Source organism: Mastomys coucha, unplaced genomic scaffold (assembly GCF_008632895.1).
Source record: "Mastomys coucha isolate ucsf_1 unplaced genomic scaffold, UCSF_Mcou_1 pScaffold18, whole genome shotgun sequence".
NCBI lineage: Eukaryota > Metazoa > Chordata > Mammalia > Rodentia > Muridae > Mastomys > Mastomys coucha.
In genome coordinates, this window is record NW_022196900.1 from 20,583,809 (window position 1) to 20,598,031 (window position 14,223).

General features: G+C 40.2%; 1 protein-coding gene across 3 annotated transcripts in view; it reads left to right on the forward strand.

The window, feature by feature from the left end:
* Kiaa1958 (KIAA1958 ortholog) overlaps window positions 1-14,223 on the forward strand; it is a 135,212-nt gene that overhangs the window by 63,776 nt on the left and 57,213 nt on the right. For all 3 annotated transcript variants that reach the window (XM_031377550.1, XM_031377549.1, XM_031377551.1), the window contains exon 2: window positions 1,469-2,663. In XM_031377550.1, the coding sequence (XP_031233410.1) occupies window positions 1,493-2,663 (1,171 nt within the window). In that variant the 5' untranslated portion in view covers window positions 1,469-1,492. The remainder of the gene's footprint in view (window positions 1-1,468; window positions 2,664-14,223) is intronic.

Consider the following 14,223-nt stretch of genomic DNA (forward strand, 5'->3'; position numbering starts at 1 on the left):
ATTCTGGTCTACAGATCAAGTTCCAGGACATTGAGGGCTATACAAAGAGACCCTATCTCAAAGAAAACCAGAAAAAAAGAAATAGTATTGCTGGTGATAATGGCCCACACCTTTAACCTCAACACTCTCAGGGAGGCAAACACAGGTGAAGGTGAATTTCGTGAGTTCGAGGCCAGGATGGTCTACAGAGTGAATTCTAGGATAGCCAGGGCTACACAGAGAAACTTTGTCTTGAAAACAAAACAAAACAAAACAAAAAAACCCAAGCCTATAGATGGTGTTGGGCTTATTTTTAGAACATCTGCTTCTGTGTTTCAGATTTTGAGTTTAATAGTACATGTCTCTTGCTTACCATACAGGGTGATGTTAAAAACGTCAGAGGCTTGTATACTAGTTTGGGGTAATTTTATCTCACAGCCAGGAATCCTTTGGTTTTAATATTTAGTGGTGTATCACTTGGTAACTGTATAATGCTGAGTATCTATTTACCAGCCATATGAGGTACAGAAAAGACCATGTGAAGACAGTTTCAGCTTTTGAGAATGAGCAGGATGGATAAAGCACACATGAAGATCTTGTGTCTCCCTGAATAGCTTTCCTCTTATCTGAAGACTCCACATGCCCTTTGCACCTTCCTTCCCCATCCTCTGTCCCTACTTAGAACCCAGCCAGGACTTACAGCCACTGCTTCTGACTTAATCCTGTTTTCATTGTTTATCTGTGGGGCCCTCAGAGGGTTTTTAACCTCTAACTGGAATGAAGGTGTCCCTTTAGGAATGTGGAAAGGCTGGGATGTGTGGCTCAAGAATCCCAGGCTGCCTGTTCCTGCTGCTTTTCGCACTGCCTACTCTCATAGCATTTTTTTTTTTTTTGTTCTATTCTGTCCTTCCTTTTCCCCAGAGACTTTCTTCTTCGCTTGCTAACTTTAGTGCCTCAGTCTCTCCGTGGACCTCAGTTGTCTTGTTCTCTAGCGTCCAGCAGATTTGACCTCCCCACCGTGACATTCACCCTACAATGGATCCACACTTCGTTTTCAGCTCTGCCTCCAGTAATGACGTTTACTAGATGATGATGTTGAAGAGCAGTCCTCTTGGCTAATGCAAATAGTGCACAGGTTTTCTAAAAGACTGAGCAAATGAGCCTCCTGTCACGATGGGAAGAGAATATACCATGAAGAAACTCGTCCCCACTTGCTGCCCAGCTTTTCTCTCTTCATTCTTTCTTTCTTTCTTTGCAGGAATTGTTGTAACAATAAAGGAAGCTAACAACGTTCTCTTGAAACTCTATCCTGTGTGGACAGCTGTCTCACCTTTTCCATCCCTGTTCCTATGCAGTGATGATATCTACATGCGGCTTACAAGCACATTTCCTTTTTTATTCCAAATGATTATAGTTGGAAAAAAAATGAACTGTGATGTGGGAATGTCTTGGGTAATAATAGTTTCTCATTTTGATTATTTCCCTTTAGGAAAGACACTGCTGATCCTGTAACATGGAGGATTGTCTTCATACCTCATCTGAGAATCTGTCCAAATTGGTCAGCTGGGCCCACAGCCATGGGACCATTTGCAGCCTCATTCCAAACCTGAAACACTTGCTTTCTGAAGGTTCCCATGGGAACCTGACTGCAATGTGGGGCTGTAGTGCTGGCCATGCGTACCACTGGCCACTAACAGCTACTTGCAGAGCTGGGTCCCAAGAGAGGGTTTGTTTCCAGGACAACCGAAGTTTTAATTCTGATAGTCCCAGTATTATTGGGGTGCCTTCTGAGACACAGACTAGCCCTGTGGAAAGGTACCCTGGGAGACCTGTGAAGGCAAAGCTGGACTGTAACCGGACCAGAGACTCTTGTGACTTCTCTTACTGCAGTGAGCCTTCTGAACTGGATGAAGCTGTCGAGGAGTATGAAGATGAAAACACGCTGTTTGACATGGTTTGCGAGTCTTCTGTTACAGATGAGGACAGTGACTTTGAACCCCAAACCCAGAGGCCTCAAAGCATTGCTCGCAAAAGGCCAGGAATAGTCCCATCTTCGATCCATTCAAGTTCCCAGGGACAGATGGTCGATGAATGCAGTAATGATGTCATCATCAAGAAAATCAAGCAAGAGATTCCAGAAGATTATTACATTGTGGCAAATGCAGAGCTGACTGGAGGAGTGGATGGACCGGCTCTTTCATTGACACAGATGGCAAAACCCAAGCCCCAGACTCATGCTGGTCCCTCCTGTATAGGGTCTGCTAAACTGATTCCCCATGTAACATCTGCCATCAACACGGAATTAGACCCACACATTCTGTCAGCGTCCCCCTCTGTGATCTCCAGACCGATCATCCCAAAGACTGCTAGGGTATCTCTGGCTTCACCAAACAGAGGACCCCCTGGTGCCCATGGCACTGCCCACCAGGTGACCATGCAGATGCCTGTGAGCACATCACATCCTAACAAACAGATCAGTATCCCTTTGTCTGCCCTGCAGCTGCCTGGACAGGATGAGCAAGTTGCTTCAGAGGAGTTCCTGCCCCATTTGCCTAGCCAGGTCTCATCTTGTGAGGTAGCCCTTTCTCCCTCTGTTAATACAGAGCCTGAAGTGAGCTCCAGTCAACAGCAGCCCCCGGTTGCTCCAACCATAACCACTGAAGCCACTGCGCAGTGCATTCCAGGTATGGAACTCGGAGGTGACTGTAAGTCCCTCATCCTCGAACCTAAGAATTTTGCGCCGTCAGCACTTGTAAGACAGTTGGTTCAGTTTGCTAGGGTGCAGTCGTTTTCCTTCTCAGGAAGGTAGAAATAATGAAATAAATTACATGTAAGGAATACTGTGAAGGAAGCCATCTGAAGAAGACTGTCCGTTCAGCAGATACACTTTAGAGCGGAGATGGCAAATAGAAGATTGTGCTGTTGATGGCCAGACTTAAGGTTCAGATCCAACCTTAGCTGAACTTTTTATAGTAAATTTATTTTTGAAAAAAATCTTTCTCCTATTGGTATCAAGGTAGTTAAGCCAACAACTAATGTTGAATAAGGTATATGATAATAGATTTTTGGGGGGTTATTTATTTATTTATTTGAACCAATTTCCTGTGCCATTCATTTTAGTTAGTATGATGATTTAAACTGATTTTTTAAAAAAGGAACAGGTAACTTCTTAAACAAGCTTTTGATCCTGTCTTAAAACTTAACAGAACAGATAACATACATTTCTGGAGTAGACCAGCTTAGCTCAATGCATTCTCACTGTCAAGAGTGTGGGATCACCATTCATGGCTGCTACCTCCACAATTCTAATTCTAATGCTCTTTAGTTTAAATATTCACTGCTTGTTTGAGCTAGGTTATAAAGGGGTTTGATGCTCATACTTGGGGTCCACAATTCAAATCTAAAAGGACAGACACAAGTCCTTTTATGGACAAAGGGTGAACAGGCAGAGAATATAAAAAGCAGAACACTGTAGCACATTTAATCCTTGTCAAAAGAGCCATGTGTTTGGGAGAAACGCCCTTCAGCCTGAGGTGCCTGTGCCTTTGGTTGAAGCTTCCTAGATAAGTTGCTTTTACAAATACACATTTACAGTTTCAGTGTCAGCCCCGAGGTCTCCAGAGGGAACTTAGCACCTTTCTATTACAGTCCTGCAGACAGTGATGACTCCTGCTGAGTGTCATCTAGTGTCCTTTAGTTGCTTTGGAAAGTATGCTACTTGAAAAGTCATAGAGCTTTTTTTTTTTTTGGTGTTTTTTCTTAACAGTTTTATTGAAATGTGATTCACATTTTATAAAAGACACCTCTTGTATTTTATGAGTGTTTCTGTGCATGTATATATGTGTACCACATGCTTGCTCAGTGCCCAAGGAGATCAGAAATGAATGCTGGTTTGTGAATCGTCATGTGGGTACTGGGAACTGAACCTTTGTAAGGGCAATAAGTGCTGAACCGCTGAGCCACCTCTGGCCGCTAGAAATACCCTTTAAAGTGCTCGTGACAGGAGCAGTCACTCTCTTCTCTTCTCAGTTCTTAAGGGCAACAGCTAATGTACTTTATAAATTTACTCATTCTATATATTTCATATAAACTATAACCTTCTGTGACTACTTTCTTTGATTTAGTGTAGTATTTTCAGGTTTAGTCCATATTAGAGAATTTTTATTGCCAAATAACATTTTACTATAAATATGTCATACTTTATTTTTCTTCAACTAATGGTCAGACATTTGGGCTATTTCTACCTTTGGTCTGTTTGCTACTATGAACATTTATATACAAGTTATTACGTGAGCATTTACTGTGATTTTTGTGTGGGCATGGTAATGCCTGTAATTAGACAACAGGGTAGGACTGCTGGGCATATGCTCACTCTGTTTTAAGTTTTCCAAGCCACTAACCTGCTTTCTAAAGATTTGATTTAAAGTCTTAGCACTAATGCACAAAGGTTCCTGTTTCTATCTGTGCCACCAACATATTATTTTCTGTTTTAAAAATTGCTCCTGTACTCCCAACACACAGGAGGCAGAAGTAGGCAAATCTTTGTGAATTTGAGGCTAACCCTGGTCTACATAGCAGGTTCTAAGCCACCCAAGCCTACATAAGAAGACCCTGTCTTAAAACATACAAACAAAAAATTGCTATGTTATTGTGCCTATATTATTCTAATAACTAATAATATTGAACATTTTTTGTGTTCTTATTGGTCAGACACAATATATGTCTTATATATATGTGTATATATATATATATATATTTATATCTGTATCTATTGAAACTATATATAGAAACAATATATATATTCTTTTGAAAGTTTTCAGATACTTTGCTTATTTTAAAGTTAGGTTCTCCTTTTTACTTTGAGTTGTAAGAGTTCTGTGGAGTTTTCTGTATTCTGGTGTAAGCCCCTTACATGGTTTGCAAGTATTTTCTCCTGTTTTCTAGGCTCGTACGCTCACCCATTCGTTCATTCCTTATGTATTCATTAATATGTTCTCCCTCTGCCCATCTTGTCCCACCCACTTCTCATAGGAAAGTCTTGAACTTATGATCTTCTTCCCTCCACCTCCCAAGGGCTAGAATTACAGACATGACCATACCCAATTATGCTTTCTTTCTTTAAAGTACTTTATACTTTAATTATTGTATAATCCTGTAGATATAGGTCAATCTTCACATTGCAGGACACATCTTTATCAGGTAGCAAACATCTTTCTTTACACTAGGAAATATAATTTTTAATATATGGAGGGTATAAGAAGTACTTTTCACTTAAAGGTTGGTTTATCCCCTCGTTTTTTAAAATAGGAGACAATGTGGCAGAGTTTTCTATATTTTCTTTTTTTTTCGAGACAGGGTTTCTCTGTAGCTCTGGTTGTCCTGGAACTCACTCTGTAGACCAGGCTGGCCTCAAACTCAGAAATCTGCCTGCCTCTGCCTCCCAAGTGCTGGGATTAAAGGCATGTGCTACCATTGCCCACGGCAAGTTTTCTATATTTTCAAGTTGTCTTTAATGGAACAGTTCAGAAATACATTTTCTCCATACTAACCTGTGAAGCAGGTTGTGGAACCCAGCTGTAAACCACATTTGAATGTCACTGTATGATGATTTGGAAAAGATATTCAACCTATTTGAAGAAGACGTGGTTTTTGTTTTTTATTGTTTTTCGAGAGGGTTTCTCTGTGTAGCCCTGGCTGTCCTTGAACTCACTCTATAGACTGTGCCTCAAACTTACAGAGATCTCCCTGCCTCTGCCTTCCCAGTGCTAAGATTAAAGGCATGGGCCACCCTTTAGTACAGCCCAGCAAAGAAGTGGTTTTAATTCCTTTAATACACGAGTTACATTAGGGCTCTCTTTTTTTATTGCAATTGCACCTCTTATATCAGCTATAAAAATTAGGCATAACCAAAGATAGCATATAATGCGTCCAGCCATGGATTGATCTGACATTACTCCCACAAGGGGAATTTGACAAGGAGAATTTCATTTGGCCTACAGTAGAATGTTCAAGAAAAGCACTCTGAAGTAATGGCAGGTTTCCAAGGTGGTTCTTGTGTTCTGGCCTACCATTCTGAGGAAAGATACATATTTCAACATGCTGTTGGCTTCAGAGAAACTGAACTGGAAACAGCAATGAGATTAATAAAAACCTAATTGGCATTTCTGTTTTTGTGAGAGTTACATAATTCACCTTGACTTCCTAGAGTCTAACTTAAGTTTTATATTCTAAATTTTAAATTTTAACTTATTTACTTATCTGTGTTTGTATATTTATTTATACTTGATCACATATACATAACAAAAGTATGTGATTACAGTTTAAGTGGGCTCTGCACAGTTAATGTATCAAACCCAATTGGGACTAAACAAAAGAGAAAAGCCCTGGGTGGGAAAACAGCCAAAATTAAGAACAGGCATTTAAATACCTTGGAAAGTTAAGTCTTTATCAGATCATTACAATAATACTACATGACTTTATTAATTCTATTTAAATAATAATAAACTGATAAATGGCTCAGAGTCAGCCTAAAACAAAGAGAAGCTATTCCATTGTTAGTGGTATTGTGTAGTTCATTTGAATATATTAATAATAAACTGAGAGTCACCACAGATATGTAGGTATGGCATTAAGAAAATCAGAGCCCCTCCCATTGGTGCCATTTCACCAAAAGCAAGCCCAGATTTGAATTCTTTACTTCTCGCTCCATGTCTGCCTGTCGTATGAGTGTGCATCTATACCTGAAGGCGGCCCTGTGAATTTGTCTCTGTGTCTCTCCCTAACAAAGGGCTTCCCTGTCAACTTTATTAAACAGCACAGAAAGCATTACACAGGAAAAGAATGAGGGATAATTTAACAGATTTTTACATGGAATTACATCACTGATCCCAACTGATCCATACAACAAATAGTATTACAAATGTCATAACAACGACTTACTATGTTTAACATTTATGGTTGATATTCATTTTGTAAGATGACTTTCAGCTTCTGTTTTTGCTGTTTTAAGCATATGATTATTAAAACACGCAGGTATTACTCTAGGAGCAAGGCATGGTGGATGCCTTTTAGTTCCAGCAATCCAAGGGGAGGCAGATCTTTTTAAGTCTGAGGCCAGCCTGGTCTACATAGTAACTTCTGGGAGAGAGAGAGACCCTCTCAAAAAGAAAAAAGATTTCAGCAATGCATTAACTTGGGTTGTAAAAGTCTATTACATAAAAATTCCAAGACAAGTAAAGTTGGTTTGTTTTCTTAAAGGCACATTAAACAAGCAGGCTTACTCAGTAGGCTAGCAGTCTTAGTGACCTGGAGGTATATCCAGTTCCAGTCTTTTCCAGTCTCTTAGAGTGTAAGCGATGTTGCTGTAACTCCTTGTACTGATACTTCTTAAGTTTGTTCCCTGGTAGGAGATCATCCTTGTTTCAGTTCAGAACTGAATTCCTGTAGTTGTGAAAAGCTAAGGTATAAAGCATTGACTTTCACATCATTTCTGTTGTTTCACTCAACAGACTTTAGCAGTAAGGAAAGTGGACAGACTATATTAGAATTACTAGCAGTAGCCTTTATTCCATTAACTTTCAAGATTCCTATGAGTATAGCTCATTTGGATGAAATTTAAAACCCTATTGTGTCCTGAGTTACATTTTTGTGTTTGTCTTTTAAATATACTTGTGTGTAACCTTCTGTGAGGTTATACTGGCTAGTTTTATGTAACTTGACATAAGCTAGAGTAATCCTAGAGAAGGGAACCTCAGTTGTAAAAAGTTTTCTCTAAGATCGGGCTGCAAGCAAATCTGTAGGGCATTTTCTTTATTGAAGATTGATGTGGGAGGGCCCAGTCCATGTGGGTGAGGCCACCCCTGGGCTGTTTGTTGGTTTGGGTTCTGTAAGCAAGCAGGCTTCGTGAACTAGGGAGGGAGCAAACCAGTATGCTGCACGCCTCCATGGCCTCTACATTAGCTCCTGCCTGCCCTGTCTGGTTCCTGCCCTGGCTTCCTTCGGTGATGGACTATGATGTGGAAGTGTGAGCCAAAGAAACCCTTTCTTCCCCAACTTTCTTTTGGCCGTGGCGTTTCATCATAGCAACAGTAACCCTAACTAGGACAAAAAGCAATCTTATCAGTCTGACAGGATTTAGAATCACCTAGGAGACACACTTTTCCAGAGAGGATTAACTAAGGAAGAATGACCTACTCTGAAGTGGGTGGTACCATCCATTGACTGTGGGTGGGGGCTGACTTAAGAAGAAGAGAGAGCCGGATGCATACCAGCATTCCCCCTTTTCTGCTCCATGTTCTAGCAGTTGCCACAGGCCCCCATTGCCAAGGAGCCACCCACGACCATGCCTTCCCCACTATGATGAACTGTATCCTCTAGACATGAGCCAAAGCAAACCTCTTCTCTGAAAGGTTTTTTTTTTTTTTGGCCAGGTATTTGGTCACAACAGTTAGAAAAGTAACATATTTTCTTTAAAGTTCCCTTTTTTATTTATAAAATAATGTTTATGAGTGTGTTCCAAGGCTACAAACTTGTATAACATGCTACTATAATGAGTAATTGAGATAATTGTACAGTGGCAGAATTGTATAGTGGCAGGTGCCTCTAAACATAGCTAAAAATAAAAAGTACCATGAAAATATAATAGATAAATAAATAAGTAGTATGTGTTTTTAGATCACACGCCATGCATGGGGTTTGTAGGACCCAAGTTGTTTTGGGTGAGTAGGAGCCAAGCATTAGCATACTCTTTTGGGGGGAAGTGCATCTCAGATACATTTATTGATGCAGTATTGTAAATGGTACTTAGATAAGTGTACAGCGATGTTCTGTATTCCCATCTAACACAGTTTTCTTAAGCTTAGCTGACTCATTTTGAGTGAACCCAGGGAGTGGTTAATGATGGCCATGGGCAGGTGCAGGATGGGCTAATGTGGGTATTTATGTCTTGGGTTTTAACTAAACTATCTGAGGTTAGTTAACAGTTTATGTCTTTTATTAGCACTCCTGATTTTATGAAGATCATTAACCTGATTCCTACCCAAATTTTCTGGTAAACCTGGGCCTAGCAGGTTTCACGGGGACCCAAACATTCTTTATAAGGCTTTGTAGTGTGTCAGCAGGATCCAGGCTGCAGGCCACAGCAAATGACTGTATTCTGCTGCAGGCTGCAAACTACTCCAACTGTGTTCAGCTCACTTTAAAACTGTCTTCTTCTGTAAAAAGTCAACCTTACCTACAGTGTTAAACCTGAGAATCTGCCGGGTGGTGGTGGTGCACGCCTTTAATCCCAGCACTTGGGAGGCAGAGGCAAGCGGATTTCTGAGTTCAAGGCCAGCCTGGTCTACAGAGTGAGTTCCAGGACAGCAAGACTACACAGAGAAACCCTGTCTCAAACAAACAAACAAAAAACAAACAAACCTGAGAACCTTGAGAAAAGACCGAATTCACTATTCAATTAAAGCAAGCTGAATTTTGAGGTGCACCTGGGACTGACCAGCTGGCTGCTTCACCCTAAGACAGGATTTGAGAGAGCAGCTCCTGCTGGCCTCTTGAAGTCCCTTTTATAGAAGAGATAAGGTGTTCACAGGGGGCAGAGAGTGACTGTAACACATTGGTAAAAAGATACAATGGAAAGAGAAGGAACAAACAGTGTATGCATCATGTGAATGGACTGCAAGCACTTTCCACCAGATCTAAGAACCAGGAACACTTCTTAATTACAGATGGAAACCTTTACTTGCAAGGACTTAACACAGGACAACAGGAACTTATTCTTAACTTTCATAACTGCGTGCAGAGCCCTTAACCAACAAGATCTGTTTTTCTCTTCTGGTTTCCCATTACCTTACAAGAACTATTGTCCTGTTTTGTTCTCACAACTGTTAAGGTTTTTTTGTTTGTTTTTTTACTTCAAAATTTAGAAAAATTTTAAGCTTTTTGACTCTTGTAATAACATTTACCTTAATAAACAATTCATTTTAGAAAGATAAAACCTCTTCTTTTTTTTTCTTTGGTTGTAAGATGTTTTATTATAGAAAGGAGAGAGAGAAGATAGGAAAGTAGAGGCCAGCCCTGGCTGCGTGGAGAGAGGGGGAAGGCAGAGTTAAGATAAGAGTAAGAGGTTAAGAGAGAAGAGATAAAGAATTAAAACCTTAAAATTAAAATATTATTATCTTTAGTCTGAGGTGGGTTTTTTGTTTTGTTTTGTTTTGTTTCTCTCTTTTTTCTTTTTTTAGGCATTTTAAGGTAGTTTAGTTCAACCAAGAAATAAACACCCACATTAGCAGAGGTTTTCACCTCAGAATCATTAATTTTACTGTCTTCCTCCTCCACATCTTGTCTCTTTGGAAGATCTTCAGGGGGCCATAAATGCTGTCTCCTGGGACAGGACGATCTTGGGCTTCCTCATTAGTGCCTGGTAAAGGACCTACCTAGGGCTGTTTTCCTCATCTTACTGTGTCTGTGTAGAAATACACTAAACTGCTTAGAGAGTTTTAGTTAGCATATAAAGGAATACACGCGGTCACCTCCAGGTGCTGTGCTCTCTGTACAGGGTATGTGCTGCCCTTCACCTCACAGGCAAGCCTGGCACTTCACTGGCACTGTGCAGTATAATGACCACTAAGCAAGAAGTTTCCCATTGTGTGGTGATCATGAGACTGCTGTACACGCAGCCTGTCATTGGCTGAAGGGTTGACAAGTGAAACCTGAATATGTTAGAAAGAGTAGCCGGTCTGGCATGTCTATTGAAAGTATATTGGGTCCTAATTTTATTGGCGCTATCTTAGAAAGTATAGATTTTCTTAAACTTTCTTGTGATAACAATTCTTTCATTCTTGCCTGTTTAATCTAACATCTTTTCTGCCTTTGGTGTTTTATTCAGAAAGTCCTTTCCCTACCTTGAGATCAGATAAATAGTTAGGTGATGTGGTATGTCTCAGTGATAGAGCTGGCATAGATCCCAGGCATTTGCAATGATAAAAAAAGAAAATTAAAAATAGTTATCTGGGGCTAGAGAGATGGCTCAGCAGTTAAGAGCAGTTGTTGCTCTTGCAGAATAAGATGCGCTTCTCAGCACCCACAGGTGGCTCACAACCAGTCATAAGCCAGCCTCCAGAGGATCATGTGCTGCCTTCTGCATACGTGCAGCCAAAACAAACACTCAAAAAATAGAATGAAGTAATTTTTAGTTAATCTGTTTGTTCCTCTACTTCTTCTCTGTCCCCCTTTCCTTTGCTTTCTTTTGACATTTAAAACGCTAAAGTGGAATATATTGGGGGTGGGATTTGATGTCATTTTCTGCAAGGTTCTAGAATAATTTATTGAATAATTCCCATTTCCAGTGATTTAATATATCACATTTTTGTTTACAATTGAGTCTGTTTCTAGTTCTTACTTTCTTTGTTCTCTGTGTATTTTTTCTTAAAATTTTACCTTAGGGTTTTGTTATGAAACAAAATAGATTCAGCAGGAAGTTCTATAGTCTCAATTGTGCACTGTCCTTTGAAAAATTATTAATGTAAAATTGAGTTTAATGAGCTTCTAAAAATTAATAAAGGTGTATATTGCTTCCTGTTATTTGGTTCATGATGACAGGATAATTAATGGTTTCTTTTGTCAAAAATAGAAACTGAGCTAAACCGGAGGAAAAAATGAATTGCCTTATAGATCTTCAGGCAAGCATTTCTCTGGGTGCAGATGCCGTCTTGTTTCTGCTGTTTGCAACCTGGGCTTCCTTAGTACAGATTTGCTTCATCTCCAACTCCTGATTTAAGTGTAGAGTGCAGTTAGTTGTGCTAGCTGCTGTCATGTCTGTCAGTTGATAGAACTCATGTCACAGCATATGTACTAACTCCCAATCCAGTCTTAGGCCCTAGTCAGGCCTCTACCCTAGAAATAATATTAACTTCAGTCATTGGTTAGCCACATAGCTAGAGAGAGGAGTCAGGACAAAATTTCCAGGACAAGAATGTTCTTGGAAGTCCTGTACTTGAGATGGGCATAGGCAGAGAGAGAGCTACCTACTGCTGCTATGTGTAGTAAGTGTAAGATGTTTATATGGGCAGAAAAGGTTATCCCTTTAGAGACCCACTGGCATGCACTTGAACAGTATGTTAAAGGATAGGAATATGTAAAATGTGTATACTTATGTGTACACATACTTGCATGTACATATGCATGAACTCTGCTTCTATGTTGCCACATTCCTCCAAGGTGTGTGTCTTCTTCCAAGAAAGTTCTGTTTACCCTTTCTCATATTTATTACAGGAAAAGCGTGAGACAGAAGTGTTGAAAGATATAAGAGACCGTCAACAAATTCAAGTCTTTTTATTATCCTTTTTTCCTGTGAAAAAGTTCTTATCTGAGAACTATGTAGCAGGCAGCCTGGCTGTACAGAATTTAGAATAGGATATTTTTAAGTCGATGCCTTCTGCTGGCTAGAAACCACATTTACAAATTAACAATGCCTTTATAAAAACCAAATGCAAAATTGTAAGGTGAGGCACTGAGGAGAGGGCCTGAGCTCCAGGGACTCTGCTCCCTTGCTCGCTCGCTCTCTTGCTCAGGCACTCCTTAGGAAGAGAAGTGGATTCTGATTGTAGCCTGAACTGTTGCTTTCTCTCCCCCGTTTATCTCCAGGTCATGCCCATTCCTTGTCCACAGGTTAGGTGTTAAATTATATCCCCAAAAGATTTAAAGAATCATTTATTTTTCTGAGAAGCCTTTTTAAAAGTAGCTAGACTTTGACATAAAGCCTAGCTTGTATATCAGGAGCAAGAAAGCCATGTGTCTTAGTTTTCCCCACCCCACCCCCACTAAGCCTCTAGACAAGTCATTTGCATTTAACAGTTTTCAAGATCAGCTAGCTATGTGATATGACAAATACTTGTGCTGGGGCGATGAACAGTCAAAGATGAATGTCAAATTCCCTGTCCATGGGGATACCATTATTAAAAGGAGACAGACAGACCATCTATTTCTAGTGCATAAGTTGTAGTGAAATACATATGTGGAACAGTTGATTCGGCAAGAACATATGGAAAAGCATTGCAAAGAGATCATGAGCAGAGATGGTATCCACAGTACTTGTGGACACATGAAGAGTATCAAAGAAGGCAAGGAGTTGAGTGTGGCTTGAGAACAGATTCAAGGGAGATGGCAGGCTTGTGCTGAGAGACAAGCTGGGGTCAGGTGTGAAAGCTGTACCACTGATGTCATAGTGCCCAAACAGTTCATTGTCTTAGAGGAACATGTTTTATAGGTGTTAGTGACCCAGGTAAGAGTGACTGCTCACAAATAGCAGGCTGACGGCATTTGGAGAAGAGGGGATAGATCATTGTCAAGGGCAGAGTGTAGAGGGCTCTGAGGATCCTTGTTAACTACACGCTCCCTGTTTAAAGGCACATCTCCAGGACACAGAAATCTTCAGTAAAGCCACGTGTGCAGTTTCCTATGTGGACGAGGTTCTAAGGCATGCTACAACCACTCATTCACCTACTAATTAAGCAAATGCCCACTGTGAGGTTCAGGAGGCCATGTTCAGGTTGGATGACACTAACAGCAGTGTGAACAACCTCTCCCAGTCCTGCCCTCTCAGAATAACCTGGGTTGTTCTGAGCTGGCTCGGCGGCTCTGCTTGTGATCCCTACAAGGCTGAATTTAGCAGGATGGCTAGCTTCAGCATAATGTGGGCTACTTGTCAAACCCCAGTCTCAAAAACAATTTTTAAAAAAATTTTTAAAGAGCAAACTTAGTTCCAAATAATTGCTAAAGCATGATATTGTTAATCAAATTGAATGACTTTGTAAGACTAAATTGGTTGTCTTTAGATAACACATTTATTAGGACTGTTGTAGGGTGATTTATGACTAAGAGGGAGTGGCTAGATGAGCAATTAAGCTGCTGTGATAAATGAAAGCCAAGGCTTTCTTAGCCAGTCCTCATAATTTATTCAGGACATTTTCTCCTCTGCTACAAATGAGCCTGGTTATGTTAAAATTGTAAATTTATTTTTGCAGACAACTGGTAACCTGGCTCTAAGATTTAAAATTACTATCTTTTACTGTGTAGCCCTGGATGGCCTGGAACTCAAGAAATCCTCCTGCCTTTGCCTCCAAGTGCTAGGATTAAAGACGTGAAACACCATGCTTCACAGAGGTTATAATTCTTAAGTCAAAGCAACAAGGGTTGAAATGTATCATTTTGGTGTTTGTAGCTGTATTGTTAATGCAGTAGAAAGCAATT